General features: G+C 36.0%; 1 protein-coding gene across 2 annotated transcripts; it reads left to right on the top strand.

Annotated features, from left to right (window-relative positions):
- The first annotated feature begins 632 nt into the window (after positions 1–632).
- Positions 633–23,820, top strand: LOC125242749 (guanine nucleotide-binding protein G(q) subunit alpha). 2 transcript variants are annotated; one of them, XM_048151677.1, is made up of 9 exons: positions 633–913; positions 1,384–1,587; positions 12,559–12,743; positions 14,980–15,134; positions 16,502–16,630; positions 18,054–18,183; positions 18,883–19,036; positions 20,685–20,792; positions 21,475–23,820. In XM_048151677.1, exons 2-9 carry the CDS (start codon positions 1,470–1,472, stop codon positions 21,555–21,557), a joined length of 1,062 nt encoding a protein of 353 aa, XP_048007634.1. In that variant the 5' UTR covers positions 633–913; positions 1,384–1,469; the 3' UTR covers positions 21,558–23,820. The 2 variants fall into 2 exon arrangements, with proteins under 2 accessions (XP_048007634.1, XP_048007635.1); XM_048151678.1 differs by lacking the exon at positions 633–913 and adding an exon at positions 1,105–1,310.
- The last annotated feature ends 1,988 nt before the right edge of the window (positions 23,821–25,808 follow it).

Below are 25,808 nucleotides of genomic sequence, written 5' to 3'. Positions count from 1 at the left end.
CAACAATGTGATGTTACTCCACATTAATTTTGCAATAAAATGTCAACTGTAATCGTCAACTTTTTGAGTTGACATAATATCTTATTGCAAAATTCCTGTGGGATGACACATTATTGCGTCCGAGACAGATAGATTAGACTTCACTGTAATTATAATTTTGGCTTTTACGCCATCTAGTAGGTATCTATTGAAGTTATTATTTAGTTTATTTAGTCGCCATCTCGTGGTTAATAGCGGAAATGGAATCATAAGTAGTCTACTAGATTTTTAGCTGGTATAATAGTTTGGCTATTAAACCCTAGATGGCGTTATAATAAAGAAAAAGAAAAGTGCCGCCTACCAACGACGATTTTTTTTGCTTGAAATTAAGTGTACGTAACCATAGACAATTTTATTATTATTTTATATATTTTGGTTTGACAGTGTCTCCGTAGAGTAAATTATTTTTATTTTATGTGATGATAAAAAAGAAAAGATTTGAATTCTCGAAAGAGTACATTATTTTAAATATTTTATGAATTATTTAAAACAGTAAGAATAAAACATAGTCAATTTAAATTTATTGAAACATTACGATTTATTGCTATGCAAAAGCCAGCAACATTATGCATCTTAGCTGTCAATTATTTTGATGAGAATGAAAATTATATCTGATTTTCATAATCGGGTGGGGAAAAAAATCTGCTATCGGACACTTTTTTTTCAATTATATTTTTTTTCTTAGCTTGATTGAATTTCGGCTCACATTTTTTTATTTTAATATTACTCGTACAACGCACGCGCAGAACATCGCCAAAAATCGCCCAGCGCCATATTGAGAGAGGCGGACGTTGTATGACTTGAGTGATTAATCGTGGTTAGTGCAATAAATTGAAGTGGAACATTTGATCGTGCCCTATGGATAAACATTCGGGTACGTAACAAGTAAGAATGTGTACCTATGAGGTTCCTTTCGGCGTCTATTATGCAGTGGCAAATCACATCGTAACCTAGACATAGGCCGTTCTAGTTATCAGTAGATTACCTAGGTATCATCAATCCGCTATTTGCTCAGTTTTAATCTTATTAATACACACGTGTGGGGGAATAGTCAAGGGTTTCTTGAAATTAGATATAAAAACAAGGATATACAAGCGCTTCCTAAGACTCCACGCTCGTATATAAACGAATTTCAAAGTGTTTATGTCGGCAGTTGACAGCAGCGTATATGTATATGACCGATCATAAGTCACCACACCCAGTGACCGGATTGTCGGTTTTAGTATTGAATTGTTTCGCGTTCGGATGGTTGTTCGCGCGTCGTGCTGTCGGTACGTGATATCGTGAGGATTCGTAACGTTTGCTCAAGTCGCGAGGTGTCAATGTGAAATATGTATTTTCTAGGAGTGGTGTGCCTTGGTTGAAAGGCCTGCCGAAAGGACAGGGCTCCGCGCGTGAGGAAGGTCTGCGGCCCTCCGCCCTGAGGAAACATGGACTGCTGCATGTCAGAAGAAGCCAAAGAACAGAAAAGAATCAACCAAGAAATAGAACGGGTACTCCGAAAGGACAAACGTGATGCCAGAAGAGAACTCAAACTTCTGCTGCTTGGTAAGTGATATTTTTGTTATACTATAACTAGCTAGTGTATACCTTGACAGTGACCTGACAAATGAAAGTAGAGGGAAATGATAATGGTTGCTAACTGATAAGCTATTCTTCCCTTTAAGCATACATACCTACATAGTTTGCGTATTGATGAATAATTCCATTATAATATTAGGCATTTAACCATGATTTGATTCTAATTAAACAAGAATGCTTTGATAGTAATGTGTGGCACTTTGCCAATTTCTAAACTACATGTTTTCAGTCAATTTGAGTGTTGTTCTCAGATACAGCACCTGTTGATTTTTAGGTCATAAATATTAGTCATTTTTTTATTTCATCCTTTACCTATCAATTCTTTTTATCACAGAGATACTGCAAGCACTTAGCAGCAGCTAACCTTACCACAGACTAAATATTTTTAAAGATTCTATTATAGTTTATCTGTGTTGCTCTTTTTCTTACTATAATCTTATCAGATTCTATTCTATTTGTTTTATTTTTTGGTATCTATAATGTGTTCATATTTAGGTCATGACTGCAGGTTTTTGTGTAAAATTTTATTTCATTTTAAAGACATTTTTTTTACTGAGATATGCTTAATGAAAGAAGATATGCCATCTTTAAGAGCATACATTTTACTGCATTGCAATGCAACTATTTTAACAGTAAAAAATATTTGCAGAAACGAAATTTAAATAAAAATATAATTTAATGCAATACATGCTGTAGTGTTATAAAAAAATATGAATATGTCTAATAATTAACAAATATTCAAGCAATCTCTGCTAGTAACCAAACACTTCAAAAATATTTTACAATCAGTGAGTTATACCTATTTTAAAATTGAATAAAAAATTAACCCAAATTAGTCACGGATATTTTTACAGCATGATAGTACTCCGCTCCTAAAGTATATTTATGTATGAAACATCATAGGTTATGTTATGTTTTTTTTTGGAGAAAACTAGGAAACAAATGTTAAAACACCTCAACAAAATAATTAATGAGATCTCTCTAGACACTGCTAATTTGACATGAGAGACAGTGTTTAACATCCTGACAGGCAATTACATTATAGAGGATGGTTATTTAGAATTTTTAGAAATGTGAAAATTTTGTTTTAATTTCTAGTGAAAGTTAATTGTTTTCATGTTAACCTTTAACCGCCAGAAATTTTTGATCGAGCGTGCTCGTGTCGCCACTGACAGGTATTGTACCACGCAGAGTAAGGTTGGCATAGTTATGGGAGTTATAAATGGGCTGTAAAAACCAAATCAGATCTTTGTCTTATTTATCAGACTATGGCGGAATGAGCTGGATATGTGATGTCTTATATATCAGACTCTGGCGGTTAAAGGGTTAATTAACAACAAATAATTTGGTAACACCCTATATATATCAAAGTATGTAGTATTGCTTGCAGATGGTCTGCATGATAAAAAATAAGTTTGAATAGTTAGTTTTGGTTGTGAGCTATGACCAGCACGGGAAGCATGGTCGCGCGATAGACGATAAAATATCAGGCCGTCCCTATCGCACTTACAAATAGTGCGATAGGGACGGCCTGTTATTTTATCGTCTATCGCGCGACCATGCTTCCCGTGCAGATAAAATGGGTTATAGACCTCATACCAGCTTACTCTACATAAAACTGTATTTGCATTGACAGTCCGAGTTTACTATCAGAAGGTTCAATCTTGCAAGCTGCTTACCTGTGAAGGATCAGATTGCACATTGTGTAATATGACTCAATTTATCTACAGACAGATAAGCAGATATAGGTTCACATTCCTCTAGCTAAACACATGTATGTATAACTCCAAGACAGATAAAGTCTAAGAAAAAAAGTAGGTACCTTAAAAACCATCAAGAAAAATGTATAGTCAACTAGATGGCACTACACATTTGGTTGATTTGACAATATCAAGTAAAAATTGTCTAACCAGTAAAAAGTGCATTTTGATGATACTTATTATACAGTCTAGGGTGGAGCGAAAAAACACTTTTCTGGAATTAGCAAACCTAATAGTTATCAATCAATGCCCCTTAGTCTATGAAGCCTTTGTGCAAATTTTCAGCTTTTAAATCAACATCTTCTGCCTCCGCATTAGGGTTGAAATTTTGAAAATCTCATACAAACCTAAAAATTCAACTTTCAGATAAAAAAAAAATTTCGACAGTATTATGTTTAGTATATGTTATTGATACATATCATTATGAGGAACTACAAAAAGTTGCGAAAATAGCGTCAAGAATCGCCAAAGTTTGTCTAGTTTCAGTACATTTGCCAAAATAGCCGCTAAAATACTGAAAATTGGCGATTTTTAACGCTATTTTCGCAATTTTTGGTAGTTTCTTGTAATAATATGTATCAATAATGTATACTGAACATAATACTGCTCAAAAACATATCTAAAAGTTGAATTTTCGAGGTCGGTTTGTATGAGATTTTCAAAATTTCAAACCTAATAGCGAGCGAGGCAGATAGAAGATGTTGATTTAAAAGGCTGAAAATTTGCACTGAAAAAGGCTTCATAGACTAAGGGGCATTGATTGATAAGTATTAGGTTTGCTAATTCCAGAAAAGTGTTTTTTCGCTCCACCCTATGTAATAGGGTGGAGCGAAATTATACACCCTGTTTTTATTGAATTCCGTTAACTTTAACCGAAGGTTCTGTAATCAAATACAATTATTATGGTTATCGAGTTATTAAAAAAATAAAGATTACTGAACATGATTGTGTTTGACAGCCTTTACCAATTCCTAATGTTATTTTTTTTGACATGTGCCGTCAATCACTTGACACTAACTTGAATATTATTCTTAAGGATCTCTCACACTAATAAATTCATTTATTATGTATGAAAATGATGAAAAACTTGAACTTGCGAATTGAACTAAAATTGATATACAGGGTGGTTCCTGATAATGAACCTAGCTATGTGTCAAATTTAACGGAAAACAAAAAAAAACATGGTGTATATGTCTTTGCTTTTAATGAATATGTGTTTATGATAACAACTAAGACATATTACCATATATTTTCAAATCTTTTCTTATATTTTCAAATCTTTTCTTGGTTAAGATAGTGGATAGTTTTAAATTTCCCGTCACAGCCCAATTTGACCTGTATGATTCCATAATTTGTTGTGAGGCACACCTCTGCATTAGGTTACTAATACTAATTAATGAACAGTAAAAGGCGCATTATCATATTTACAAGTGATAATGGATTCATATTTATTTCACTTGTTATTGTAATTCAGTTCTTTTTTAACCCCCGACGCAAAAAACAGTGTTATAAATTTTACGTTTCTGTCTGTCTGTCTGTGTGTGTGTGTGTCCGTCTGTGGCTTTTGAATTCTGAAAGCTGAATTATTCAGGAGTATTCTCAGTGTATTTTGAGCTTTGTATTCATGGAATATCAATTTGCGCATTTCTATTAGAGAAGGGACCTTCCGTTATGCTTCATGTGCATTAGGAACACAGACCAATACAACAAGACGGCCCTTACAGGGCGACTCGCGGTCACCAAGCATACGACAAATCAGGTTTATAAAAGTTTGAACGCGTGCGACACCGATCAGTAGCGCCCAAGTATACGACCCGCTAACAGTGTTCGTGTCCGCTCGGGAAAAAATCTTAAATAATCAAATCTGGTTGCAAACAATGGTCTCTTGCAGCATAAAGTGGTGTGGCAAGTCTTCTAACACTTCTACATATAAAAAATATGGAATAACATTCCACAGTTAAGTCAAATTAATTATTTTGTTGAATATTGTTTATTATCCGCGGAGTTCATTTATACTGGTCAATATGGTTGTACTGAGCGGCGCCGAGGCGCGTCCATCCCTTTTTGCCTAGTTAACAATGCGATATGCTATCCCTTTCACGTAAACGACTAGGGATGGGGCCATGTTAGTTTATGTCTGTTGCGGGAACTTCGTACTACCGTTCGTACCATGTGCTACCATTTTATGAAATATAAAAGAAAGCAGATTTGTAATTGTGAATAATTATCTAGAATCTGTAGAGTCTGTAGTGTTATTTAGTTGATTGATTAGTTTAGAATATTTAGTTGGTAATTTAACTTAGTACTGGGGACGCTATTGCACAACACCCTGCATTTTATGATTAAGCACTGAGACTTGCCACAGGTTGTTCCTTGGGTGGCCCTGAGTAGATAAAGATCGGGAGGCATTGAGAGCCCCCCTTAATTTAGGAGGGAAGAGGGGGGGAAGGCTGGCGCCGCCGCGCTTCCTTTGAAACCATATTTCTCTAAAACTATACAAAATAGGGCATGCGATATATCATTTTCGGATAAATGAAGGACGAGGAATTCATTTTTGGAACAAAAAAAATGTATTTTAGAACAAAAATACAAAATAAAATGGGAAAATCTGAAAACGAGATTTTTTTTTATACATATTATTGCACATTTTATGAAAACTGTAATGGTTTTTTCTAAATAAAAAATATTATTTAATAGCTACATTTATCTAGTTTTAGAAAATGTATAATTTGTTCTAGAAATATATTATAGGACGAGTGATAAAAAATAATTTACATCGCCCGATAGGGTGATTTGAATGCTCATTTCAATAAGTTTTGTCAATTATTTCAGGTATAATCACTATTTTTAACACACAAAAGCCGTAATCATTGTAGTTTATGGCTATTTTAGTGATTAATGTACTTAAAATATAAAAAAATACAAATTTTTTTAAAAATATTAAAAATGTGATATTTTTTTTTAACATTATCCTATTTTGTTCTTTCTACACAATATATATCTAAAAGCAATAAATATCAATAAAAAGCCACATTTATACAGTTTATAAAAATATATAGTTTGTTATATAAATATATTACGAAACGCGAGATAAATAATAATGAAAATGAAAATTTTAATGTACATCTTAAGTTGCATTATTCGATGAGGTGAGGTAAAGGTACTACCCGCTATGCCACTGCATTAACTTCTGAGCATTAACTCCACTGAGTTCGTCTAGTAATACAGAAATATACTTATTCTAATAACGTTTACACATGTAGGTATATCACGACCCAGTACAGAAAATTGTAAAAGTCCTATAATATAGTTTATTTTGATTGTAAAATAAAATTGCATGTGACTTATATTGCAAAAAAAATGTCTTAATCACGTTCTCCTCTCCTAAAGCAGTTCTGCATGCATAGGCTTGAAGATTTTTTAGTTTACTAGCAGAATTTAGTTCCTTTGGGCCCCCTCAAATCGGTTTTACCCATCCATAAAAGATAAAATAAAAATCGTCATATTCTTCCTTTCAGTATCAATGATAGTTAGTTATTGCGCAATAGTGCCATAAAAATAAACTAGATTCGTATTAGCATTAAACATTAATGATTTTTGAACTAAGACATTGCTTTTTACAAAGGAGAACCTCAAAAAATGGTCTGACTAGACGAAAACATGTGTATCGGGGCTAGTACTCAAGGCTCTCAAAAAGTGTAGCTATTTTGAGTTATTCAAATAAAACAACATGAATAGTCTGAATTTAATTATGTATATATCACAACATCCACTGCATAAGCACATCAGCTCCGAACATTTAATTTAAAAAGTATTTTTTTACGGTTGCACCTTACGCGGCACTGTTTTTTATTACACCTGCATCCGACAATTTCGAGGCATGTTTCTGCAGCAACAGGCAACGTTGCGGGCAAGTAGGCTCCCAAATCCCAATTGTTAGAGACTTTCGTCCAGCCACAAGTAAAAAATAATGGCAAATTTTGAATTGGGTTTAGTTGACCCCATACATGGACACCTTGATATACCTATAACCCTTACAAAAATGGTGCAAGGCAGCTTTTGTCGGTGAAATGCTGTTAATTTGGCGGTCTTTTTTGGTTAATAACTATTTTCGGCACTCGTTAACCAAAGTACAGGACGCAGATCTGGAATAATAAATATGTCAAGTAAGAATTATCCATAAATTATGCAAATCATATAGATAACTACTATTTCACAAGATGTATGTATTAGGATCAGATGTATATATCTGACCTATCATATCAATCGATCATTTCATGTAATATAAATAGTTAAATTCAGACTATATAGGAGTATGTTGTTTAATTTGAAGTACTCTAAATAACTACACTTTTTGAGAGCTTTGAGTACCTTTACCTCACCTCATCGAATCATACAAGCTGACCCGTACCGTACATCAAGATCGCCCTGCCACGTCACTTTCATTATTTTTTATCTCGCGTAATATATTTATATAACAAACTATATATTTTTATAAACTGTATAAATGTGGCTTTTTATTGATATTTATTGCTTTTAGATATATATTGTGTAGAAAGAACAAAATAGGATAATGTTAAAAAAAATTATCACATTTTTAATATTTTTTAAAAATGTTGTATTTTTTTTTTATTTTAAGTACATTAATCACTAAAATAGCCATAAACTACAATGATTACGGCTTTCGTGTGTTAAAAATAGTGATTATACCTGAAATCATTGACAAAACTTATTGAAATGAGCATTCAAATCACCCTATCGGGCGATGTAAATTATTTTTTATCACTCGTCCTATAATATATTTCTAGAACAAATTATACATTTTCTAAAACTAGATAAATGTAGCTATTAAATAATATTTTTTATTTAGAAAAAACCATTACAGTTTTCATAAAATGTGCAATAATATGTATAAAAAAAAATCTCGTTTTCAGATTTTCCCATTTTATTTTGTATTTTTGTTCTAAAATACATTTTTTTTGTTGCAAAAATGAATTCCTCGTCCTTCATTTATCCGAAAATGATATATTGCATGCCCTATTTTGTATAGTTTTAGAGAAATATGGTTTCAAAGGAAGCGCGGAGGCGCCAGCCTTCCCCCCCTCCTCCCTCCTAAATTAAGGGGGGCTCTCGATGCCTCCCGATCTTTATCTACTCAGGGCCACCCAATGAACAACTGTGCCAAGTCTCAGTGCTTAATCATAAAATGCAGGGTTCCCATACAAGACATAGCAATAGCGTCCCCAGTATAGTAAACGTAAGTAAAAATGCACAGTTTAGTTATTAGTTACTAGAATGATTTTTATTGAGGTGCTATCACAATCATCATCCTCCTTGCGTTATCCCGGCATCGGCATTCGCCACGACTCATGGGAGCCTGGGGTCCGCTTTGGAAACGAATCCCAAGATTTGGCGTAAGCACTAGTTTTATGAAAGCTACTGCCATCTGACCTTCCAACCCGAAGGGTAACTAGGCCTTATTATAATTTAATTATAATATTATAATTTGTTGCAAAACATATTCACCACAGTACTGGTACCGGTACCATTGTCTATAATAGACATGTCCCATTCCCATCCCTACTGCTAATCGTAAAGGCGCGCCATTATTTGAAACGACCAATGGCAGCACCATGCGCTCCCGCCTCACCCCGCAAGGATTGGTGATTTGCGTCTCGAACAATATCGCTTGCAATAGGCTTCTAGTGGGGTGTTCTGTGATTAGGAACTAAATGAATTTAAAATGATTCATAATATTTGATCAGGGTTGTTTCTTTTTTGTACAAATTACAATCAAACTTGAAATAACTTCAGTAATGTAATGAGTAGAAGTTATTATTAGCCCCTTTATGTACTATGTCACCATGACAATTAAGTATGAGATCTCTAGCAAATTCCATGTAGATTGTTACTGTAACATGGTACAAAATGGGTAGGAAATTAAATTCTTTGACTGTGCTATGGGTATTGGATAGGCTTTTAGGAACAAATTAGTGATTAATACTGCAATATTATGCCCTTCCCAGGATTCGAAAATAAAATCGTACATTATGGTTATTCCCGGTCCCTGCTGAAAGTGCCGCCCACCCCCTCTCGGTTACCTCACAGTTACCGCCTGTGAAAAACGCAAACAGTCGACCTGTCATATCTCACTCACACAAGCATGGTACGTGTTCACCTACACGAGCTTAGAATGTGTACTAGGAACGCGCCTCTTTCATATATTTGATCGCCACTGTCCGAGATGTGACTATAGGTTGATATATACATATAGTTGATAGTGATTATAATTCGAAAACATAAAACTTATGCTCATAAATTCACGCCTTTATTCCCAAAAGGGGCAGGAAGAGCAAATAAACGCGTACCAAGCGTTCACCTACACGAGCTTAGAATGTACTAGGAACGCGCCTCTTTCATATATTTGATCGCCAGTGTCCGAGGTGAGGTGTGCCTCTACTCTGTCTAGGCAGGGTCACTACCATCTACTATATGAGTCTACTAACCTGTAAAATATTCAATATAACTACCATAATGCTCCTGCAAGCGCCATGTCAAACTCAAGTGCATACCTAAACAGATAAAAAGTCCATTTCGATCAAAAACCAGACTGGCTAAAATTTTCCATGGCATTGACCCCAATACTGATACAGGTGTTTAGATAAATCATTTAGCATCTGGGTCGGGTCTGGAACTATTTAAATTCTCACTCATAGGTACAGTTATAATCAATAGTAGCAGACGAAATAACACTCTAAAACAATCTGCCTTCTGAAATTTACCCCTGTTCTTAATAATGGCTTGTCCAACAAGTCTCCATCGCCATACAGCGGGGTAACGCCGCTAGTGTAATGGGGACTTTTGCACCCGGCAGGGCACAAAATGGGTTATATATTTTTTTTTTTTATATTTTACCTTAATATTACAATGTAAAGGTTTTTGGTACCTAACTATTCTTAAATCTGCTTATTTCTCTATGTAAACAGGGATTACAGAAATAAGATTTTTGAGATCTGCAATTTTGGTTTAGGTTTTTGGCATGTCTAATAGAGTTGTCCCAATATTTTGGGGCTCACTTGTGGACCCTTGGGTCCTTTTAACGGAGACTTTTTTTAAATAGATCCATAATTGATTAGTATATTTTCTACGTAGGTATGTCAACAACAAATACCTAATATTCTTTCCTAGACCTACAGCAACGTTATAATGTTCACGTTTCTTAGGTAGAGCAAGACAGGCAGAGTGGTTACATGACGTAGCATTTTTCCTCATTGCATACAATTTTTGCTTAAAAGCGGTAAGTGCGCAAGAATTTATCCTTTGGTACTGTTTTGCTGGAACATCTACACGACACGACTGTCTGCTATTTTGCGGAAGGAAGGCTCTGAAGTCATCATTTTCATCACTTTACAGGGTGACAAACTTACTTAAGGTGACGGACCCAATCATGGACAGTTTAAGAAAAAAGTTCGCCTGTTTTTGATATTTCACTGATAAATGTAAAAATTCTACCGCCAAGCGTGTTAAATCTTGAATGTCCTATCCTTCTTTTACATTTCAAGCGTATTGCAGAATAGATACTCCTATTGGTTTCTTCATAGTTAACAAATTAAAACTAGGTGTTTTTTCTCCAATTATTATGGACGGCAGTTCTCCAGTAATGGATCCCCCATTATGGACAGTGAAATAAGTTTAAAATTTTACTTTTAAAGCCTACTGATACGCAATTAGTCAATTTTATACACCATAAATACAATTAGTTTGGGTTATTTTAACATAGGATTGTTTCTTGTAAATTTTGGTTTTGTAAATTGTTCCTTGTCCATCATAGGAGGTAGGCAGTTTTTCGGGTCCAGTAATGGACACTCGCAAAATAACGTCATTTCTTTATATCTTTGGAGCAACAAACTAGTATGTTTTATACCTTATCTCATGCTTAATGCAGTAAGTAAAACGCATTCAAGATTATACCGTGCGTAATTTTTTTATTATTTTATACATGAACTCATCTCTCTTAGCAACATTACTAAGAATTCGTCTTGATATTTTTTTCAGTAAACTGGTGAATTTTATCTTGTCTCCAAATCCTTCAGAAATAACCGAATTAATTGAAACTTCAAAATGAAACAGCTCTACAACTCTAGTTTACGGTACATAGCCGTCAGTTTTTAGAAACTTATTTTAGATACTTATTTTTAAGGATTTGTGTTTTTTTGTCCATAATGGCATCACCGTCCATTATGGGGTATTTTACCTTATAGGAAAAACATGTCCGGGTTTCAAATTAATATTTTCTAATGTTATTTGAAATTACTTTTAAATTTGCGGTTTTTTTTTCGTATAGAGAAGTCTGTATCGAAATGAGATAATGTCACAAAATATAACCGCAATTTGACCACAGTGTAAACCAAGCATTTATCTTGATATTCTCACTTTTGGAACAAAACAAATCACAATCAAGTGTAAATAGGCTAATTTACATGGACATGTCCAAACAACGTGTCCCGTTCTATTTCTCTTCAGTTTAATAAATTTAAAATTGAGGCTCAAAAGGTAAAATAATATACGAATCACGATGATATGATACAGATACGTACAATAATTTTACAAGGAACAAAAGTTGTTTTTGTTTTGAATTAAAATTTCAGTTTCAGTTAAAAACGGTTCAAAATTTCATCGAAACTGAAATGTAGGTAATGTATTCACTCCGTGCGAGGTTCTGCCAAATAGTATGAAATCGTCATTCATTGACGTCGGTCGTATTTTCCCCACCATCACCACCAGCTTCACACGTATCCAATAACTGCGAACCTATGGGCTACTGCACACCAGCGTCCTTGGAGCGTCGACGTTCAGCCATCATTCATGGATAGACTGACGCTCGGGAGAGGTGTGGGATGCTCTTAGGCTGTAAACCGCAAGTCAGCACTGACGTTGGTTGAATGTATGAAAAAATGTATGAAGTTGAGGATGTCGTGGAGCGCTGACACATTGCTACGCGTGTGTGGCTATACGTCGCACGTACGCTACCCGTCGGTCGCGTGCTGTTTGTATACATGCATTCAGTGTGACGCTGATCGAAGCGATGGATCATAGCGCACGCTTGATTGAGCACTGCTTCCAGCATAAGGAGGGTAAATACCTACAATCAATTTAACAAAGTAATTTCGTTCACCAGGCACTGGCGAGTCGGGGAAGTCAACATTCATCAAGCAGATGAGAATCATCCACGGCTCCGGCTACAGCGACGACGACAAGCGGGGCTTCATCAAGCTCGTCTACCAGAACATCTTCATGGCGATGCAGAGTATGATCCGGGCCATGGATCTACTCAAAATACAATACGGTGTTCCGTCCAATTTAGTAAGTCATCGTTATTAGACTATTATAGATTCAAAAATATGTTGACGTAAAACTTTTCGGAATATTTTTTTACTTCTACTGTATGTAATTGAATATTTAAGTTATACAAAACGTTCTAACTTTACCTACATCAAAATTTTCAACATATTTTTGGAGTACCTGCAAATTTATTAGTTTGGTGCTCATATACCTAATCTTTATTATCATTACGATCCCCGTAAGCCACAATAGAAAATTACTTACAAAACGTACGAGTTTGGAGGCATTGTAGGTCCTTTGCAACCAAAAACATTTTCTGGTTTCATCGCATAATATATCCATTCCACACCACAGCGTCACCAACTTAACTCACTTTCCGTTTAGCTTATTGCACGAGTTGCACGTCGCGTAGACCACGCGCCGCACACTACAATAACATACATTTTTCACAAAGATATATTGTATGATAAGAAATACGTCTGGATTCGGTTTAGTATAGATGCAAATCTACTAATGTGGGTTGGAACTTACATGTGGAGTATGTAACTTCAAATTGCTTTGCAGACCTCAACATACGTGCATACTTATGCACGGTTCCTCAGAATATTTTCGTGCGAAATCAAATTATATTTCTTACAAAAATTCCGAAACAGCCATTGGTATGCGACCTCTGAATCGAAAGTCGTTCCATCATGGGGCGAGCTAGTTCGTCTTTAAAACGAGAGCATGATCCGTCCCTTGGATCTAATGAAGTAGGTGCTTGTGCTCAGATCACGTCGCTGATAAGATTAGCTATAGATATTTCGGCAGTCTGCACACTCGAATGTTAGCTGTAATAGCTGTTATATTAAAACACGGCTAGATATAATGCCTCTTATCGTATCTGCTAGCTCCGTATCCTCGTAGCTGCTAGAATCTGTCTACTTAAATTAATGTCAGTAAATTGCCTAGTTATTAATATTGCCTATAATTGTGGCAGATTGAATTATAAATATGAACTCCATACATTATTCTTTTATATATTACATATAGGTTAGCTTAATAATATTGTGCAAATAACTTAACTATTTTGTTCTTAATATAATTTAATGTTGCACCGCCTACAATTTCTCTGTTTTGCCCGAAGGTTGACTGGTAGAGAATGCCTTATAGCATTAAGTCCGCCTTGTGTACAATTGTATTTTCTTTGTGCAATAAAGATTAAATAAATAAATAAATAAATTATTTACACTTACAACTTTCCTTTCCTTTTCCCTAAAATGTAGCATAGAAGCTACATTCAGGGAAAAGTTCGAATTATAAAATTCATTTCCGCAATGTGTCACATCACGCATAATTATTTATGTATAAATATAGAAATATGCACTTAGGTAATAGAGATAATTTTAAATAAATAATTATATAGCATAAAAAATATAACATTTGAAGCGGCGATGGATCTCATTATTAGTCTGAATGTTTTCCTATGTGTGTATGTATAGGCATCACTCATAAATGTAGGTATTTCCTAATCTTCAAACAATTACGCAATATTTATTGGTTTGGTTGTATGCAGGATATGCTCTGAACTCAGTTCCAAAAACTATTCGGGACTCTTTAGTTGCCTTGAAAGACTGCTATCAGCAATTTTGCTATCTGTTTGCGAATAGCAAAGTGCCTTTGACAGTTGGTGTGGTGAAAATGAACTTTTTGTATTAATAATCTATCGCACTTGCATAATAATATTGATATTTAAATTGTCATTGATAACCAGAGATTAGACAGTTGGGCGTCATTTGTATGACGTTTTCGGAATAATGAACCTTATGTTGTTAGAATGACTTCTTTAATGATCACTGTCATCATGAGCGGGACGGGACGGGATATTACCTCTACCTAGGCACGAATAATCCTTGTACTAAGCATCTGTTCTTTGCTTCATTTTAATAAAATTGGTAACATATTTTAAACATACCCCGTCATGTCCGCTTTTTTATTTAGTTTAAAAAGACGTTATAGAATACATATTGGCTCGAAAAGCCTACTTCCCATAGGAATTTTTAATTTGGCGTCCTTACCGACTGGTAAGGTGGGTGTGTCTGAGTATGATAATATTTGTACCTATTAGTGCGTTAACGAGTTCCTAATCGTTGACCTATATTCAGCATTCGTCAGGAGACAGATAAAACTGCCACCTCATTTCTGAAAGAAACAGCTCACATGCAACAAATCGATCATGACGAATGTCTATATTTAACTCATTACAAATGATTTCCAGGAAAAGGCGGATTTGATATCATCAATCGACTTCGAGAGCGTGACCACGTTCGAGAGTCCGTACGTGGAGGCGATCAAGGGGCTGTGGGCCGACAACGGCATTCAGGAGTGCTATGACCGCAGGCGGGAGTACCAGCTCACTGACTCTGCCAAATAGTAAGCACATTACATATGTATATATGTGTACCTATATGTACAGTCGAGTTCATAAATATGTGTACATTGCAATAAGGTGAAAAACTGTACACATATTTATGAATTCCATTGTACATCATGTCACTCACAACGCCGCGCGCATTTGTCATATCTACTTATCTATAATGACGTGACAATACGAACAAGGCACGCGACTTCGTGAATGACATGATCTGTAAGGGCAAATCAACTTTTGGACTGACAGTTAAATGTATGTTGTGTGACTCAACATTTCTCGAGTGTAAAAACGCATAACAGTTCGGGTCTTGAATGTTTTCACACTATAAACGGAAACTTTAAAAAACCACGAAAGCCTTGGATAGATTTATGTTAGTTAAAAAGTTGAGTTGCCCATTACGAGTTCAGAAATCGGCGAAGATTGGTGTTGGAATCTCATTTTATCTACCAGGACGAAAAAAACAAAAATATTCGCTAAAAATAATAATTCTAAAATAGTTATTGGACTTGTAAATAAATTCGGAATTATTGAGTCGGTTATAAAATATTTATAATAATAATTTGCTGTTTTACATAAAAAAATATTTCTATTTATCTCCTCAAATATATTTGAGTGTGATTTATCTTCTATTTCAATAAAATTATACTGATACAACATCTACACTCCTAAAGCAAACGCAATGTCCATAGAATAAGTCGTTTTCCCAATAAATCTATCTTGACTGAGTGGAATGTTGATGATAATATATATGTGTTCAATCGCCTAGTAATACCGACTGTTAAAGGTAACGTAGCTATCAAAACATTACATCATTCAGATTGTTTTACTTCAGAAACTATTACTTCACCATTATCAATCTATACATGATTTTATTATCATGTAATTTGTCTATTGTCATAAAGTAATATTATTAAATTTAATAAGCTGAGTGGATAGCAGCCATTTACTTAACCATTTGTTCCTCTGGGGACTTAAACATTATAGGACGTTGCCGTATATTCAAATTAATAATGCTACGCCTTTATTGGCAAACTTTCGATACAATCTCTGAAATTAAATCCTTCAGTAGATTGAGCGCGTTACAGTTGATTGTTACTGCTGAAATAAAACGGTTTACAGTTTAGTTTACACGCCAATCGTAAACACTCGATTCAGACACTTGTCTTTATAGTCCAGCAACCAGCGGCATAAGAACGTCGAGACCGGCCATACAACATTGGCTTTTAATTACAACTCATCAGCAAGTTTTAAAACTAAAACTTCGTATGGGTCATAAAGTACTGTAATTTGTTTAAATATTAAGCCGCTTAGCCCAGCCGCCGTATTTGTTATTTGGAAGCCAGAGACTGAGGAATATTTTTTTCTATAGCTACTTGCAGGAGATAGACCGCGTGGCGGCACCCAATTACTTACCAACCGAACAAGACATCCTCCGCGTGAGAGTGCCCACGACGGGCATTATAGAATACCCCTTTGACTTGGAGGAGATACGATTTAGGTAACATTTGTACTTTGCGGGGCATGCGTCGCTTTATGTCTGCGAACTTCAGTCTTGCTTCTATTTTGGTGTCTAGTTTAAGAATCGGTGTATGTCTGCAAGTCTGCATGCGTATTTATAGGTGCTTTGTTTAGTTGTGCATGATGTATTTCAGTTATTTAAGCGATCTGGCCAGAATCGACGCGGCGGACTACCTGCCCACGGAGCAGGACATTCTGCGCGCGCGTCAGCCCACTACTGGTATCCTTGAGTATCCGTTTGATCTTGATGGCATCATATTTAGGTATGTCTCTGCGTGAAGTTGGAGTGACCCTGCGGAAGACCCTGCTAGTCCAGCCCCTGCGAGACTAACTGCTAAGCTATTTGTTCCTGAAATCCTAAAGATGTTTAATATTCCGTGGTATAATGTGCTACGAATTCCATTCCTGTAAGTAGTAGTTGTATCCTTTACCGCCGTCGATGCCGAGGTAAAGATGGTTAGAAGAATGAATATATTGTCCTTTCTGTGTGCGCATGATTTGTTTTGTCTTTTATTGTATTGTAACACTTTTCAACTTCTAATATTTAACAATTCGCAGTATTTCACAAGCTTCTAGAATACAAATACATATTTTTCAGTACAGATGGTCGTTTTTTTACGCACTAGTTCGAGAAGTGGTTCATTATATGCCAGGTCAAAACTTCGGAGTCTCATCTGTACTGAAAAACGTCGTACGATACACGTGCGAAAAGGAAATTCGTAACTCGTGTCGATTTAAAACACTCCCTTCGGTCGTGTTTTAATTTATCGCCACTCGTTACAAACTTCCTTTTTTACGCACTTGTATCGTAATGTACTATTTTGTGGTAACGAATATTTACGTGGTCTTCGATAAGTTTATGTAAATTCGTATACATATTCTTGTTATATGTAAATTAATAATAGTTTGAAAAATTGCGAGTTTAAATCCCGTCTAATTTTAATTTAATCTGGTTTTTGCTTACTTCCTGTTTTAACAGCTTGGTCAATGGTGTGTGGGTTGTATAATTGTAGTATTCACACTTAACATTTATTTACTATTTATGATTATGCATACTTATTAGCTTACCTAAAAAAGTGTATTGCATTTTAACTCTAAGGCTACCTAGTATGCGTGCATACATATTCATAATTTTACAATATTAGACCTCAGTTGTACTGCCAACGAACTGTTTGCATAAACGTGCAAATTCAGCTTGATAGGGCACCGTCACTAAGTGTGTTGACCCTATAATTAATATAATATGTCTTATACTTACATTTAGCGTCTTACTGCCGTTGACTTTTCTCTTATGGTCTGTTTACATGTGTATATGAGTACTTGCGTGTAAATAGACATTTATATTAGGTAGTGACAGAAATATCGTGTATTATTAAACTAAAACATGCATATTTTCCCAACAGAATGGTAGACGTCGGGGGCCAAAGATCCGAGAGAAGGAAGTGGATCCACTGTTTTGAAAACGTCACCTCCATCATATTCTTAGTAGCTCTTAGTGAATATGATCAAATTTTATTCGAATCTGAAAATGAGGTAAGTTTATAAAATGTTTCTTCATCCTTTGTACCTATCGGCGGCCGATTGTAAATTGATCATGAGTCACATTAAAGCAATAGACAGGCTGGATAGGTTATTTAAATTAATTCAAATGCCCGAAGGACAAACATTCCAAAAATAAGGCTAACTGTTCGTCAACTCATGGAACGGTACAAAGATTTTTACGTTTCATGACATACCTAGAAATTTCAAGATCAGGATTGAACGATCAGCCGCGTATTTAACGTTTATCAGTGAATTTTTAGAACTACGACAATTTTTGATAGGTACTTAGATTGTACTGAATATTGTAATGGTTGTGTAAATCGAAGTCTTTCAGACAAATTTTAGGTTTTTCTTCTGTTGCCTACTGGGCTGTTTTACTTTGGGTCTGCTCTGATATTCATTCTCAAGTTAAAAGATATGGGATACGACAAGTCTCTGCAAAAGTGACAGATTTTCAAACCTCCAACGCTGAAAGAAAGAAAATTTACTATAAACTTAAATCATGACCAGAAATATTGCGTAATTTCATTAGAACTATTTCCTTCATACTATACTGAACTGTCACCGCGTACATCAGAATAACGGCGCCCTCTTGAAAATAGTCATATATTATCAGGTCAGGCTTTACCTATATTTTATTCTTCTAGGTCAAATTCACCTTAACTGATGTATCTATTTCCACGTTTCCAGAACCGAATGGAAGAGTCAAAGGCGTTGTTTAAGACCATCATCACGTACCCCTGGTTCCAGCATTCTTCGGTCATCCTCTTCCTCAACAAGAAGGACTTGCTCGAGGAGAAAATCATGTATTCGCATCTTGTCGACTACTTCCCTGAATATGACGGTATGTAGATTTCTTTGTGAAAAAAAAAACCTGTTCCTTGCGTTATGCCGCAAAAAAAAAGTAAATAACCTAACCACAACATTAAAATTTTGAAAAAACCTCCGACATAGTGAACCAATTTTCATGAAACATGGCTGAGAACACCCCGATTAATTCAGCTTTCAAACAAACTAAATCTAAATCGGTTCATCCATTCGGGAGCTACGATGCCACAGACAGACACGTCGAACTTATATCACCCCGTCGTTTCTTGCGTCGAGGGTTAAAAAAAAGACAATGCCGGCTTTTTCCCGCAGTTCATGGGGCCTAATCCCAAAGATTTGGTGCAATCACTGATTCTTACGTAAGCAACTGCCTTCTGAAAATAGAAGTAGGCCCTATTGGTATTAAAGTTTTCTCACGATGTTTTTTCTTTACCGAATAGAAAATGATATATCGTGATATCATAGATGTATTAACAAAATATACCAACAAATACCCAGGTCTCAATCAAGAATCGCCACCAAGTCCATGGTTCCATAAAAGTCTCAGAAGGAAAACATACCCTGACAGGTTGAAATTATTTGTAAAATATTTGCTAGATTGTTATAATCGAAATATAATAAGCTTTATAGTCAAAGTCAAAATAAATAAAAATGTTTTTGCATTAATTTTCCAAAGACACTTCTTTGGTATGCGGTAAATATCCTTATTTTCGTTTGCAAAACATAATTATATAATTTCATGATTTTTATTTCATTATTACCTATATTCTCTACTATTATATTTCGATAGCTGTAAAGTACGTCACATGATTTTGTGTAGTAGGTGCTAGTATCGTGTGTTAAGCTAATTTTTGTCATATTAGGTAGGTGCTGTAAACTTGTAAAGGTAATTTTAGCACAAACTGTTGCAGAGTCTCACTTGGAAGCTAGGACATGATTTTATTTATATTGTGACATAAATAAGGCGATAGGATAATGCAGTTTTCTTTAGACCCGTTGGATGTCAGTTGTGGGATATTTTGTTGATATAATTTATAGTCCCCCAATCTTCATTTGTATGCAAGATTGTTGTCACGAAATTGATCGACCATTGCAATGTTTTTAACTTGATTTCTGTCCGTCCATTGACTACGCTGCGTACTTTGCAATTAATTTTTCAACCAGTTGGGTCAAAATTTCCGTCCGTTATGGAGAAAAAGTATTATGCCGCCTTTTTCAATGCGATAGTAATGTAGTGTTGTTAGCAGAGACGGCGTTATAGCCACGACAGACTGCGCAAGTATTATGTTGAGCATAAAACCCGTTATTCATAAAAATGTTACTTAGCCGAATGGCACAAACGCTCACGCTATCTTTATCGCTCGTGCGTATTCGCGTTTCGTTTTCGTTTCGCGTCGCAGGAATGCCATTCAGCTACGCCACCTGAACTGATTAGTTAAATAATGTTTGGTCCCTTTCTCACAAGTACATAAGTCAACACGTCAGAAAGGGACAAAACACTTTACTAATAGTTCAGTAACTTTTTTTATGAATAAGGGCCTAAATATGTATGAAATTATGACGTTAACGTGCAAAGTTTCCCGTAGCAAAATTGTTGTCAACTTAGCTTGGTCTGTAGTATTTTGTATTACTCGTATCGCTAAAACTATGTGTTGTGTGTTCAGGTCCGCAGCGCGACGCCATCACGGCGCGCGAGTTCATACTGCGGATGTTCGTGGACCTCAACCCGGATGCGGAGAAAATCATCTATTCACATTTCACTTGTGCGACAGGTGAGAACTCTTATCGATATGTGCTTCTTTAAAAATGGCAAGAGTAAAGAAGAAAACTCATCATAAGAGAACACAGTTGCATAAGAGAACACAGTTGCATTGCTGAGGACCGCGACCATATGTGCCGTATATCTCCACCGCGTGCGGTCATGCGCCATGTGTGTCGCGCGGTGCGTGCCGCCAGCAGTCGCCCTCGTCGCAGCATCTCACCATCTGATTGGTGCCCGTTTGCATTGCCTTTGCATAAATAACAGTTCCAATTTTGTACTAGTCATTTGTTCAAGTGTGTATAGAGTATAGGAAAAGAAATGGATTTAGCCGTTGATGACGGAGTGTAGTGAGCTGTCACTGGTGCCATAATATTAAAGTTATTGACGGCCATTTTCGATTCCTTTTCAAGTGAGCCAATATATTGAATTGAATTTACTCATACGAAACATATTTTCACGTAGTTTATTCAACATAAGCCTGAGCTTACGATGTGTGTAAAAGCTGCACGTTGTAGCTTGCCATAAGGACGCTTTGACAGGTCATTTGTATAAAGATAGTTCACCGGTTTTATGCGTGAAGAGGTAACAGACAGACAGAATTACTTTCCAATATTATTCTGCATTTATTTCTCAATAAGAGACAATATAAATGTAGTATTTTCCTGTTTTGAGTAGTGTGTATTGTGTTGCAGACACCGAGAACATCCGGTTCGTGTTCGCGGCGGTGAAGGACACCATCCTGCAGTCCAACCTGAAGGAGTACAACCTCGTGTAAGGCCGGCGACACACCTGTGATTGTGTATAACACGTAACTGAACATCCACACGGCATGTGAACTGAGATCGGATGGACGAACTTATTCATCTTAAAATGTTTAATGAGAAAGTAAGGATAGATTTAAGTCATTTAACCTCCGAGTCATTTTACCGGCGGAGATCGGACCGCGCGAGACGCGTCAGGTTTTTTGACATGATTTTTTATGATGAAGTTATTCACAATTTATGTATGTGTCTGTATCGGTGAATATTAAATTGTGCATTTTAAAAGTCGTGGCGAGTCTCGGGCTAACCATGAGCTGCTTTTAGTCATTGTTTTAGGATTTTTGTAAAGTTTGTTGCCATAATATCTTTCTACATTAGAATACATTTATTATGTCCAGACGGATGGATTTGAACAAACTAGTCCAATGAACTTACGCGTGTTTTGTATCATCCTCACGGGCTCGACAGGACTTCCTACTAATGTATCGATCGGGTCGCTTCCGTGTTACTATTACGTATTTATTTTAGTTACGAAATGTCTCGTAGAGTTACTCGCTCCGGAGCGGAGCCGGCCGGATGCGGACGGACGCGCCGGCATTCCTTCATCTTACCTCCTCGGATGACACACGTATTTTTTAAGCTTAATATACGTAAACCTTGGTTACTGCGATTGCTGCATCTGTATTCCTTATGGGAGGGTTATGAAATCCAATGATTTCAGCATCTCAAGGTAAACGTATAAAGGCTTGTAAATACGTTTGTATAGACGAGGCCTAAGGCCGGACTTTATTTATAGGTTCTCAATTTACAAAGCACAAAATGTCTGGCCTTGGGAGGATGCGCACAAGAATAGTTCAGTCTTCCCTTAGACAGCGAGCGGCGTCCGTCCGCACGATCGACTCCTCTGATCCAATTCGGTTTACACATAATAATTATAAAATCATTACCCTTTGTTCTGTTAGCTTGAAAGATTTATAAATTTATTGTATTTAAAGAAATATTACGTTACTTTTGTACATTTGAATTTTGTTACTTGAATATATGTTATTATTTAAGCTGTTTATATTTAAATATGGTGTTTTGTACACGAATTGACGCAAGTTGTCTCACGTCAACTGTAGGCTTGTTTGTGTACGCAGTGGTCTGGTGTATTTGGTTTCTTCCCGACATCCGTGTACGAGATATGCCAGTCGGCTAGCCGTATGTCGAACATAGGGAGATAACTACGTTAGGTGTTTAAGGACATTTTTGATGCATTTGATATAACTTTTTTTACTAGAAACCCAAGGGATTTCAATAAAGCGAAAATGTGACTTGTAAAAACCGATACCGATGTTTTTTGCACGAACGCTTTTACCACATGGATGTAATATATTGTACATTTGGGTCTAAATGTGCTGAGTGAATTGAGCTGACAGTTCCGTGCCAGGTTTTGCTATTGGCATGTTGTGAAGCACAAGGTAGGTATCGTACGTTTAACTTGTTTACCATGTTCAGAGATTTATGTTATCGATTTAGTGTGTCGCTTCGTGTTATTATTTAGTGACTTACTTGTTTATAGTAAGAAACATAGTTTCTATTATGGAGATATATGATTTTATTGTATTAACTTATTTGTTGTTACGTCTTTATTTCTATCGCGCCGTTAGAGGTCCGTCTGATCGAACGCACACGTCAGACTTTGTCAATAGCAAAGCTTTAATTGAGATACAGCTGTCTGATATGCTCAAAGATTATGTGAAATTGAAACTTAGCGCACAATATTGGAACTTTCTTATCGATGTTAACCACTGATGTGCAATCTCTGTGTAAGCCCTGTACATAGCGGGTCCGCTCGCGCCGCCGTTAGGGCGCGGTCACACTGCCGGCGCTAGGGCGCGGGGCGTCCGCGTGTTCCACTAGAGACTGATGTTTTATATGCGATAATGGACGTCCCAGGGACGCCCGACCTTCGTAATGTCTTAATTACAGTGTAGCGTTTAAAAGGAAACAAAGCACAATGAACCTTATTGTATTGGTGATTAGTTATATTTTAAGAGGCCCCTAGTGCCGCGCCGCGTGCTGACCGCGCCCGCGCGCGGGTGCGGTTATACCTATTTGATTTTACGGTTGGGCGAAGACTACACAAATATTGCTAAAACTATATTATAGTCTAACGTTGCTTTACCTTTTGCGTGAGATTGTGAGAGTTTTAGCTTAAGTTTACGACTGAAGACGGATGCCTGTATGAAATATTGTAAATTATAATTTCTCATAAAATATAATTTTTTTCAGCTAGCAAGTTGTTTGAATTATTGACATATTTTTGATTTTCATGAATTTAAAAATTTATGTGATCTCTTTCCATAACACACAGAACGTAATTTATTTATAAAGAGGACATGTAATTTCGCGACTCAGTGTATCCTACTTACCTTTTAAAAATACACACCGTCATCTATTCTTGTGCACCTATTCCGATATGTTTGCCTGCCTGATGCGATGTAATGATACCCAACAAGAACCAGTAATCGATACATCTATCTTTTATCCAATAAATTAGAGGGAGTAAGAAATACTACCTATTTTTAACCGACTTCAAAAAAGGAGGAGGTTCTCAATTCGACTGAATGTTTTTATTTTCTTAAATAAAAACTAAAGTTTCAATTACTGGTTCCTGTCATTGTGCCACTACGTTACCACACCTCGGACACTAGCGATCAAATATATGAAAGAGGCGCGTTCCTAGCACACAGTCTATTCAGTCTAAGCTCGTGTAGGTGAACGCGTACTACACTTGCATGAGTGACATATGACAGGTCGACTGTTTGCGTTTTTGACAGGCGGTAACTGTGAGATAACCGAGAGGGGGTGGGCTGCACTTTCAGCGGGCAGCGGGAGTGGCCATACTGTACGATAGTACTCTTTATTATACTGTGACGTTACTTAGGGCCACTAGCGCGTTCCAGCCCGGGTTGACCAAATAACCTTAGGGTGAACCGTAATATTTTATTTAAGTTAAACCATAATAGTTATCTACAAACGAGTGACTTCTATTGGAAAGCACAGTAACCGTTAGCTTAACTTGAAGATCCATTAAGGTGGCTCGCTTTCCATACAAAAAACATCTACCATTTATTTAGTCACCGCACACTACAACTAAATAAAAATATGCGCATACATCTACTATACATTATCCATCGTCGCAGTATTGAACGAAATACATTGTTTCATACAGAAAACATGGACAAATCCATGTGAATTTTTTATTAATTTTACGAAAATGTGCGTGCCAAATTTTGTGTACAGACACAGAGCCGTCATATTTCGCGCATTTTTAGTTGACATTGTCATCAGTGACACTTGGCTCTTGACAAGTAATTATTTAAAGATATTGGTTTACTTAACTCAAGCAGACTCAGAAATAATGACGCATTTTGTCAATAAAAATACATATCGTGTATTTCGACACTGCTAGTGTAAATCGAAATGGCGTCTCGGTCAAACGCATTGACTATGAAGCAGGAGATCTCAAGTTCCATTCCGGAGTCTTTTTTAATCATTTGAACTTTTTTTAGATTTATTAAGTTTTTTTTATATTTTTTAATAGAATAAATATTCTATTAAAAAAGACTCTTACTATATTTCTTTCCTATTTTTTATTTTCATACAAAAATACAATACAATCTTTATTATGCCTTTGTTGATAAAATAAAATATTACACGTCAGGTCAGGTACATAGGTCATAGTGTGGGCATAGTATTAGTAATGTGCTGACTTCCTTACATTTACTGAGCTAGTTGACCTACTTATGTTATTGTTGTGTGAATGTTTTTCTTCAACAACTAAATAGTTATATATATGAATATGTATGTAGGTATGTGGGTAGCTTTTGCACATTGTAATTTTTCCTCAGTCACCCGTTGAGCTCAGAGACCACGAACGCTGTAGTGTTCGAAACGTCGGGATGAATTGTAAATTCATTATACACGATTTAATCCGTTTTCATAGTTTTTATTTCATGAGTAACTATCGCGGTAACTGAAGACAATATTAACTAAATGGTTACAAATAATAATTATCATCAATATAATATGGTCCAGGCAGGCAATTATGGTCGCGCGATAAATGATAAAACATCTGGCCGTCCCTATAATCGTACTTACTAATAGTGCGACAGGGACGGCCTGATATTTTATCGTCTATCGCGCGACCATGCTACCCGTGCTGTACTAGCTTTTGCCCGCGGCTTCGCTTGCGTTAGAAAGAGACAAAAGTAGCATAT

This window comes from Leguminivora glycinivorella, chromosome 3 (assembly GCF_023078275.1).
Source record: "Leguminivora glycinivorella isolate SPB_JAAS2020 chromosome 3, LegGlyc_1.1, whole genome shotgun sequence".
Taxonomy (NCBI): domain Eukaryota; kingdom Metazoa; phylum Arthropoda; class Insecta; order Lepidoptera; family Tortricidae; genus Leguminivora; species Leguminivora glycinivorella.
Note: the sequence above shows the minus strand (reverse complement) of the source record. Positions and strands in the feature narration are given on the sequence as shown.